Source organism: Dryobates pubescens, chromosome 7 (assembly GCF_014839835.1).
Source record: "Dryobates pubescens isolate bDryPub1 chromosome 7, bDryPub1.pri, whole genome shotgun sequence".
In the NCBI taxonomy this organism is placed as follows: Eukaryota; Metazoa; Chordata; class Aves; order Piciformes; family Picidae; genus Dryobates; species Dryobates pubescens.
The window spans coordinates 42,184,887-42,195,607 of record NC_071618.1 but is presented as its reverse complement, the minus strand read 5'-3'; the positions used below and the strand labels follow the sequence as shown (position 1 = coordinate 42,195,607).

Below are 10,721 nucleotides of genomic sequence, written 5' to 3'. Positions count from 1 at the left end.
AGAAAGGAAACTGAGTCATTAGCCGTTGGAATGTGCTGCCCAGGGAGGTGGTGGAGTCACCATCCCTGGAGGAGTTTGAGAGGGGATTGGATGTGGCACTTGGTGGCATGGTTTAGTTAGTCCTGAGCTGTTGGGGGACAGGTTGGACTGGATGATCTCTGAGGTCTTTTCCAACCTTATTGAGTCTATGATCCTATAGATATAAATATATGTGTGTGTATATATATATATATATATATATATAAAAATATATCTCTATATAAAAATGTGTGTGTGATTTGAGCATTTTCCTCTATTCCATCATGATTATGAAGCCCAAAGGCATCCTGTAAGCCCAAGTGCTTTCTTCTTGCAGATCTGCCACTCAAAGGAGCAAGAAATGGCGTCGGCAACACACTTCTCCGAGGAGGAGATGGCAGAGCTGCAAGAGGCCTTTGGCAAAGTTGGTGAGTACAGCAAACAGGAAGGGCACTGCAGAAGTGTGAAGCTGTAGCAAGCTCTTTTCTCATGGGCTGGCCAGCCATGAGGAAATGGAGCTTAGTCCAGCACCGATCTGCTTTGTCACAGAAACCACAGAAAGTCCTTCTCCTGCCCCTGCAGGCCTCCTAGAGGAAACCACTTCAGCAGTGGCCTTTTTACTGGAAGGGGCTGGCAGAGCAATAAGGAGCAGCAAGGTTTATGAAATAACCTCCAAAACCACCCAGAAAACCATGCCAGATAAGCTCTCAAGTGTTTTCCTCAGGATATTGTTTGTTCATGACAGACTTTGGGAGGGAAACAAACCCTATTTTAATATTGGTTGAATACTCCTTCTGGGGAGGACAAATGTGCAAATGGCTACAAAATTTGTGATCCCTTTACTGTGACCTTTCAAGCCTCATATAGTTTTTAAGTGTGTTTCCTTTCCAAGCCTGTAAAGGTCTTACCTGATTTGTCTCCCCTGAAGCCAGGCAGACCCATCACTGCCAACCCAAATTCCAAGCCAAGGTCCTTGTGCTTCTCACAGCTCACTTAACTCTTATTAGCAGATCTGTCAGCCTCGCTGGGTTTCGTGTGAATCACTTGTCCTTGCTGTTCCAGGTGATGTCTTTTTGATTCCTGAGCACACAGCAGTCCAAGCTGTTGCTTTTGAACATCTGGGCACTGTGTGTGCCCCATACACTTGATACACTGAGAAGGCAAATTCTGTAAGGACAAGGCTCTGGCCAGCCTGATGTAGTGTGGGGTGTCCCTGCCCATGGCAGGGGGGTTGGAACTAGCTGATCCTTGTGCTCCCTTCCAACCCTGACTGATACTATGATAGTATGATTTTCCCAGACATTTCCCTCTCCCCATCCAGATCCTTTTGTGGCATTACTGCAGATAGGGATAGGATGGTCTTTGCCATCTGTATTAACCTATGATGCTGATGCAAAGAGCTGATTGCCTGTTTGCAGCATGCAACAAGTGACTCATGTTGCAACCTAACCATGCAGGAAATCAGCCCACGCTGCTTTGAAACTACCATGGCCTCTGGGCTGGGGGGAAAGAGCCTGCAGAACAAGAACCAGAAACACACAGAAGTATAAACAGTGTACAAACCCAAAGTGTCTTAACAGAAACTTTCCACATGCTAGATTCAGTTTGCTTTATGATCTGTGGAGATTTTAACAAGAGAAGAAAGGACTATTTAACCTGTGTAGGTGATCTTCTCATCAAATCTTACCCCAGGTCATAGAATCAATAAGGTTGGAAAAGACCTCAGAGATCATCAAGTCCAACCTAGCACCCAACACCACAGGACTAACTAAACCATGGCTTCAAGTGCCACGTCCAATCCCCTCTTGAACACCTCCAGGGATGGTAGCTCCACCACCTCCCTGGGCAGCACATTCCAATGGCAAATAACTCTGTGATACAGAACCAGGCAAAGATGTTTGTGGCAAAGTGAGATGCTCAGGTCTAAGTTGCACTTCTCTGTTTCTTTGTAAATGTATGGGCAATCTGACTAAACAAACTTTGTTTGTGCTTGCACTTGACCCAGTGTTTACCAGTTCCAGCTTTAGATACCTTTGTGATGGATGCCACACAAATGCAAGAGCAACTAGATAGTGCAGTGACCAGTTCCAGTTGCAGTGGCTCTCAGAAGGCTGAACCTCACATCCAAGGTCGTATAAGCGTGGCCATGGACCTGAATTCACAACTGATGTGTTGCAGCCTGGTATCCTCACCAAAATATTAACTGTAGCATTGCATGGGGTTGTTGTGGCCAGTGAGTCCTGTGTCCAGTTCTGGGTCCCTCAATTTAAGAAGGACATTGAGACACTTGAACCTGTCCAGAGAATGGCAACAAGGCTGGGAAGAGGTCTGGAGTACAGCCCTGTGAGGAGAGGCTGAGGGAGCTGGGGTTGCTTAGCCTGCAGAAGAGGAGGCTCAGGGGAGACCTTCTTGCTGTCTACAACTCCCTGAAGGGAGGTTGTAGCCAGGTGGGGGTTGGTCTCTTCTCCCAGGCAACCAGCACCAGAACAAGAGGACACAGTCTCAAGCTGTGCCAGGGGAAGTTTAGGCTGGAAGTGAGGAGAAAGTTCTTCCCAGAAAGAGAGATTGGCCATTGGAATGTGCTGCCCAGGGAGGTGGTGGAGTCACTGTCCCTGGAGGTGTTCAAGAGGGGACTGAACGTGGCATTTGATGCCATGGTTTAGTTAATCCTGAGGTGTTGGGTGCTAGGTTGGACTTGATGATCTTTGAGGTCTTTTCCAACTTTATTGATTCTGTGATTCTATATAAATGTATGTGTGTGTGTATATATATACTCTTGGGGGTGATTGACAGCACAGTGGTTGAAAACACTGGATATCAGAATAACAAATCATTCCATATAATGTACTCTTCCCCAGGTGAAATAGAAACAACAACAGCCTTTGTGTGCCCAGCATTTCATTGGGCTGATGTAGCATCTAACCCTTTGTCTTTAATCTTTGCAGACATCAGTGGGAGCGGGTTCATTCATGCCAATGACCTGACAGATGTGTTGAAGGCAGCCAATCTCCCTCTGCCAGGATATAAAGCCAGAGAACTCATTCAGAACTTGACAACCACGGGCAATGGCAGGATCAGTTTTGATGAATTTATATCAGTAAGTAAGAAGTTGTTGATTTCAGTAAGTAGGATGCCTACAAGAAGTAGGATGCCTACAAGAAGTAGGATGCCTACAAGAAGGGCCTACAAGAAGGCTGGGGAGGGACTTCTCAGGATCTCAGGTAGTGATAGGACTAGGGGGAATGGAATGAAGCTGGAGGTGGGGAGATTGAGGCTGGATGTGAGGAGGAAGTTCTTCCCCATGAGAGTGGTGAAGCCCTGGAATGGGTTGTCCAGGGAGGTGGTTGAGGCCCCATCCCTGGAGGTGTTTAAGCCCAGGCTGGATGAGGCTGTGGCCAGCCTGATGTAGTGTGGGGTGTCCCTGCCCATGGCAGGGGGGCTGGAACTAGATGATCCTTGTGGTCCCTTCCAACCCTGACTGATACTATGATACTATGAATACTATGCCAGGCAGAACACTCAAGGTAGTCCCTAGGGCACAGCAGAGGCACAAAGCCAAGTGTCTCAGTAGCTTCTACCAATCCAAGAGGTCCCTTTGCTGGAAAAGATGACAGCAGATGAAATCTTGCAATTAACTGGGACAAGTTATGTGAATGCAGCAGCACACAGAATAAACTTCATATCTTTCAGCTTGATTGATGCAGCAGGGTAAAGTTTTTCACTTATAAGTGGCAAAAAGATTCTGCTTTGGCTAGATGGTTATGAAAAATTCAAGCAGATGGACACTGAAGACTTTATGGGGCATTTTTTCTTCTGTTTAAAAAGCTGCTTTTTCTGGTCTGAACTGGGACAAAAGCAAGGGCTGAGGGAGCGGAATTCCACTTGGGATAGGAAAACAGAGTTTTACTGGTTCTTTCTTCAAAACAAACCTATGAAAGATCCTCTTCCTGAGCATTTTGGCTCCGAGGTTTCATACCATATACATTTCTGCTACTTTAGCTGACCTTTGTTAACTGCTTTGAAAAAGGAAAAGCTGTGGCAGAATAGAATAGAATAGAATAGAATAGAATAGAATAGAATAGAATAGAATAGAATAGAATAGAATAGAATAGAATAGAATAGAATAGAATAGAATAGAATAGAATAGAATAGAATTAACCAGGTTGGAAAGACCTTCGAGATCATCAAGTCCAACCTATCACCCAACACCTTCTAATCAACTAAACCATGGCACCAAGTGCCTCATCCAGGCTCTTCCTAAACACCTCCAGGGATGGTGACTCTGCTGCCTCCCAGGGCAGCACATTCCAATGGCAAATCATTGTTTCTGTGAAGAATTTCTTCCTTACATCCAGCCTAAACCTCCCCTGGTGCAGCTTGAGACTGTGTCCTCTTGTTCTGATGCTGGTTGCCTGGGAGAAGAGACCAACCCCCACCCGGCTACAACCTCCCTTCAGGCAGCTGTAGAGAGCAAGAAGGTCTCCCCTGAGCCTCCTCTTCTCCAGGCTAAGCAACCCCAGCTCCCTCAGCCTCTCCTCACAGGGCTGTGCTCCAGACCTCTCCCCAGCCTCGTTGCCCTTCTCTGGGCATGTTCAAGTCTCAATATCCTTCTTAAACTGAGAAGCCCAGAACTGGACACAGGACTCAAGGTGTGGCCTAACCAGTGCTGAGTCCAGGGGCAGACTGACCTCCCTGTTCCTGCTGGACACACCATTCCTGATGCAGGCCAGAATGCCATTTGCCTTCTTGGCCACCTGGGCACACTGCTGGCTTATCTTCATCCTACTATCAACCAGCAACCCCAGGTCCCTTTCCACCTGACTGCTCTCCAGCCACTCTGACCCCAGCCTGTAGCACTGCATGGGGTTGTTGTGACCATGGTGTAGAACCTGGCACTTAGATGTGTTCAGTCTCATGCCCTTGGACTCTGCCCATCTGTCCAGCCTGCCAAGGTCCCTCTGCAGAGCTCTCCTACCCTCCAACAGATCAACTCCTGCCCCCAGCTTGCTGTTGTCTGCAAATTTACTGATGATGGACTCAATGCCCTCATCCAGGTCATCAGTAAAGATATTGAACAGGATGGGGCCCAGCACTGATCCCTGGTGGAACAAGGCTGCTCCTGGTCTGCCACAGCAGATGCACAGATTTGACCCAGAAACCCGAAGAATAATATGCAAGCTGTGCTTCCCTATCTATCACACAGAGAGGACATGATTTCTGGCCCGGGAGCTCACTTGGTTTCACCTTGCTTTAATTGTACAAAATGTTTTAAACTGTTTCTCCTGCTTCAAAGATTTTCCAAAACCTGAAGAGTGAGGATGTGGCTAAGTCGTTCCGGAAGCAAATCAACAAAAAGGAGGGGATCTGTGCTATCGGCGGGACGTCCGAGCAGTCCAGTGCTGGCACACAACACTCTTACTCAGGTAGGTACAGCTGTCCTACACTGATAGCAACAAGGAAGAATAGAATAGAATAGAATAGAATAGAATAGAATAGAATAGAATAGAATAGAATAGAATAGAATAGAATAGAATAGAATAGAATAGAAGTGGAGAGGAGTGGAGAGGAGTGGAGTGGAGTGGAGTGGAGTGGAGTGGAGTGGAGTGGAGTGGAGTGGAGTAGAGTAGAGTAGAGTAGAGTAGAGTAGAGTGGGCTGGAATTGAATGGAATGGAATGGACTGGAATGGAATGGAATGGAGTAGATTAGGTTGGAAAAGACCTTCAAGATCATCAAGTCCAACATATCACGCAACACCATCTAATCAACTAAACCATGGCACCAAGTGCCCCATCCAGTCTCCTCCTAAACACCTCTAGGGATGGTGACTCCACCACCTCCCTGGGCAGCACATTCCAATGGCCAATTACTCTTGCTGGGAAGAACTTCTTCCTAACATCCATCCTAAACCTCCCCTGGTGCAGCTTGAGACTGTGTCCTCTTGTTCTGGTGTTGGCTGTCTGGGAGAAGAGACCAACCCCCACTTGGCTACAACCTCCCTTCAGGGAGTTTTAGAGGGCAAGAAGATCTCCCCTGAGCCTCCTCTTCTGCAGGCTAAGCAACCCCAGCTCCCTCAGCCTCAGCAATAAGGTCACCCCTGAGCTTTTGTCAGTAGAAAGGAGTGTGGAAGGTGTGCTCAAACCCATGTCTGTCTTCAGCTCAGTTGCCTATCTCTTCATGACCTTCCCTGCTTATAGAGGTTTGTTGATTAGTCAGACTGGTGGGAGAGTCTTCTCGAGGTCCACCTGTTTAAGTAAAATGATAGAGGTACTGCACAACAAACTGATGGGTTTCCTGTTATGTCCACAGAGGAAGAAAAGTATGCTTTTGTCAACTGGATTAATAAAGCCCTTGAGAAGGACCCTGACTGTAAGCACGTGGTGCCAATGAATCCAGAAACAGATGACCTCTTCCAGGCAGTCGGTGACGGCATAGTTCTTTGGTAACGAATCTGTCTTACAAATGGGAGCCATGAAGCTGCAGAGACTCACATCTCTGCTTAAATGGAAGCTGCTGACTGGACATTAAGCTCATTAATCTTTGCAATTTCAGTGTCTTAATAATGTTAGGGGGGGGATTTTTTTTCTTCTTTTTTTTCTTTCTTTCTTGGAAAATATAAAAGTGGAATGGAATGGAATGGAATGGAATGGAATGGAATGGAATGGAATGGAATGGAATGGAATGGAATAGAGTAGAGTATAATAGAATAGAATAGAATGGAATGGAATGGAATGGAATGGAATAGACTAGGTTGGAAAAACCCTTCAATATCATCAAGTCCAACCTATAAACCCAACACCATCTAATCAACTAAACCATGGCACCAAGCACCCCATCCAGGCTCTTCCTAAACACCTCCAGTGATGGTGACTCCACCACCTCCCTGGGCAGCACATTCCAATGGCCAATCTCTCTTTCTGGGAAGAACTTCTTCCTAACATCCAGCCTAAACCTCCCCTGGTGCAGCTTGAGACTGTGTCCTCTTGTTCTGGTGCTGTTTGCCTGGGAGAAGAGACCAACCCCTGAGCCTCCTCGTCTCCAGGCTAAGCAACCCCAGCTCCCTCAGCCTCTCCTCACAGGGCTGTGCTCCAGACCCCTCCCCAGCCTTGTTGCCCTTCTCTGGACACATTCAAGTCTCTCAATGTCCTTCTTAAATTGAGGGGCCCAGAACTGGACACGGGACTCAAGGTGTGGCCTAACCAGTGCTGACTACAGGGCAGAATGACTTCCCTACTCCTGCTGGCCACACTATTCCTGATGCAGGCTTCTTTCATGTTAAATAATAGTTTTTCCTTGCCTCTGGACATTTTCAGTAAGATGAAGTCAGTGAAATCAGAGAAGTTGCTTGGTTTTGGTTTTGTCCAAGGACTTCTAGGGCTTCACATGAAGCAGTGTGATATAGTGAGAGCTTTCACAGAAATTTTCTACTCATGTATAGTACAATCTGCATGTGACCCAAGAGAGCTGCCTGAGTATTGCATGAGGGCTAGTGTGTGCACCTGTTAAAACAGAGGCTCAGTAACACTCTAGCTCTTTGACTCCAGCACTGTGACATAAGCTGTATCTTCATTTTGTGAACACATAGCTAGAGGAATGGAATGGAATGGAATGGAATGGAATGGAATGGAATGGAATGGAATGGAATGGAATGGAATGGAATGGAATGGAATGGAATGGAATGGAATGGACCAGACCAGGTTGGAAAAGACCTCAGAGATCATCAAGTCCAACCTATCACCCAACACCATCTAATCAACTAAACCATGGCACCAAGTGCCCCATCCAGTCTCTTCTTAGACACTTGCACTGATGGTGACTCTTCTCTCTTTCATTTCCAGTAAGATGATCAACTTTTCAGTGCCAGATACCATTGATGAGAGAACAATCAACAAAAAGAAGCTCACACCCTTCACAATACAGGTACTAAAATTTTTTCCCCTAAGGGTGCTTTGGTATAATCACTCAGAGCAAAGGCTGGATATACCACAGTCCTGCCCAACAGAATCATAGAGTCACTAAGGTTGGAAAAGACCTCAGAGATCCTCAAGTCCAACCTATCCCCAACACCTCAGGACTGACTAAACCATGGCTTCAAGTGATACTGTGATACTGTGACTAACTAAACCATGGCTTCAAGTGCCATGTCCAACCCTCTTTTGAACACCTCCAGGGATGGTAGCTCCACCACCTCCCTGGGCAGCACATTCCAATGGCCAATCTCTCTTTCTGTGATACAGAACCAAGGAAAGTTGGTTGTGGCAAAGTGAGATGCTCAGGTCTAAGTTGCACTTCTCTGTTTCTTTGTACATGTATGAGCAATCTGACTAAACAAACTTTGTTTGTGTTTGCACTTAACCCTGTGTTTACCAGTTCCAGCTTTAGATACTGTGGTGGGTTTTAAGCCAGACCAATTCAGTTAGAAGCAAGTGAAGCTGTATTTGCAAGCAAAAATTACAGTCTACAATGGAATGCAGTGAATGTGTACAAACTAGACAGGATTTACAATGTCACATAGATATGTACAAAAAGCAAATAACAAGGAAATCCCCTGGTCAAAAAGACCAGGGAAGCTGCTCTGCTGCTCCCCCTTCCCCCAAACCTCCCAAATCCTCCTGTACCAAGAGAGAGGAGTTGAGAGAAAGCAGTGTTAGGCTTATCTCAAGGCCAGCCAGAAGCACATTATCTTCCTCACAGCAAAGCAAACCAGCCAGGATCAGAGGAGGAGAGAAAAGGAATGGGAAGGGAAGTGAAATGTGTTGAATTGTTATGGTAGAGCTTCTCTTATTCCAGCCAATTATCCAGGGAATTTGTTTAGAACAATCTTTTGTTTTCCTTTTTACACCCAAGAGTGATTTATTTATATCTTTCTACTTTTCTGCTCGAAATCTGCAGCTAAATTTTAAAGGCAGAGCCCAAAACCTCCACAGATCCCTTTGTGATAGATGCCACACAAATGTAAGAACAAGTAGATAGTACAGTGGCCAGTTCCAGTTGGAGTGGCATTCAGAAGGCTGAACCTCACAGCCAAGGGCACATGAGCGTGGCCACGGGCCTGAATTCACAACTGCTGTGTTGCAGCCTGATATCCTCATTGACATGTTAACTGTGATCCAGGCACTGTGGTGTGCAACATGCCTGAGATGGGACAGTAGCTTTTGCCTTGCCTAGAGTAGAACAACTCACTAGAATAGAATTAACCAGGGTGGAAAAGACCTTTGAGATCGAGTCCAACCTATCACCCAACACCATCTAATCAACTAAACCATGGCACGAAGTGCCTCATCCAGTCTCTTTTTAAACACTTCCAGTGATGGTGACTCCACCACCTCCCTGGGCAGCACATTCCAATGGCCAATCACTCTTTCTATGAAGAACTTCTTCCTAACATCCAGCCTAAACCTCCCCTGGCACAGCTTGAGACTGTGTCCTCCTCTTCTGTTGGTGGTAGTTGGCCTATTACAATCTGTGCTATTTCAGCTTAAATGCTGAATCTCTTCTTTCATAGAACCATAGAATCAGTAAGGTTGGAAAAGACCTCAAAGATCATCGAGTCCAACCTGTCACCACAGACCTCATGACTAAACCATGGCACCAAGTGCCACGTCCAGTCCCCTCTTGAACACCTCCAGGGACAGTGACTCCACCACCTCCCCGGGCAGCCCATTCCAACGCCTAACAACTCTCTCGTGCTTGAGCTGAGATCTTTCTGTTCTTTATTTCTATTACAGTAACATGTATATGATTTAAAAACTGGACACACACACACAAAGAAGCTGATTCTTACCTATTTAAAGTTCATTTGGTTTCTCCCACAGATGTCTGTGGAGAGATGCTTTTATCTGAACAGCATCTGCCTGTCTGGATGCAGAGCATACATAGATGTATGGAACAGATATGAACCTAACCCGCTTTAGCCTTCAGCTACTCTGATTTGATGGAACATTAGCTAGGCTCAAGTAAGCTCAGAAGCCATCAAATTGGATTTTTATGCTGTACACAACATCTTTCAGCCCTAATCATTTTGGTCAGCAGCATGGCTTAGTGATGCAGCTCAGATCAATCCTTGTCACAAGCAGACATGATCTGATCAATATTTTTTCCACTTTAACTTAACCCTTTTACAGCTGTCTGCTGGACAAAAGGTAATGAATTTGAAAGGCCCCAATTTGTCTCTCTTAGGAGAATTTACACTGTCTCTGTCTGTATATTCTATCTAATCAGATTCTTTTTGTCATGCCAGCAGTGATGAAATCCGTTTGAAAAATGGGAAATCTGTGTGATAAATTATGTTTTCTAGCCTTCTTTGCCTGCTCTACTTGCCCTCTGCTTATCAAGCTGCCTTTCTGAATAGTGCATAGCTGGGGGTCAGGTTTTGGTACACCCTTTGTTGCTGGGGGAGGAGAAGCTCACCAGGAGCTCTCAGTGTGCACTTGCAGCCCGGAAAGCCAACCAGATCCTGGGCTGCAGCAAGAGAAGTGTGGCCAGCAGGGCAAGGGAGGGGATTCTCCCCCTCTGCTCAGCTCTGGGGAGACCCCACCTGGAGTCCTGCCTCCAGTTCTGGAGCCCCTGTTCCAAGAGGGATCTGGAGGTGCTGGAAGGTGTCCAGAGCAGGGCCAGGAGGATGAGCAGAGGGCTGGAGCACCTCTCCTGTGAGGACAGACTGAAGGAGCTGGGGCTGTTCAGGCTGGAGAAGAGAAGGCTCCCA

The 10,721-nt window shown here is 46.4% G+C and overlaps 1 protein-coding gene across 2 annotated transcripts in view; it reads left to right on the top strand.

Moving 5' to 3' along the window:
* Nucleotides 1–379: 379 nt before the first annotated feature.
* The window catches only part of LCP1 (lymphocyte cytosolic protein 1), a 32,998-nt gene continuing 22,656 nt past the window's right edge, over nt 380–10,721 (top strand). For both annotated transcript variants that reach the window (XM_054163111.1, XM_054163110.1), the window contains exons 1-5: nt 380–446; nt 2,964–3,115; nt 5,312–5,441; nt 6,326–6,458; nt 7,855–7,936. In XM_054163111.1, coding sequence (XP_054019086.1) covers nt 380–446; nt 2,964–3,115; nt 5,312–5,441; nt 6,326–6,458; nt 7,855–7,936 — 564 coding nt within the window. The remainder of the gene's footprint in view (nt 447–2,963; nt 3,116–5,311; nt 5,442–6,325; nt 6,459–7,854; nt 7,937–10,721) is intronic.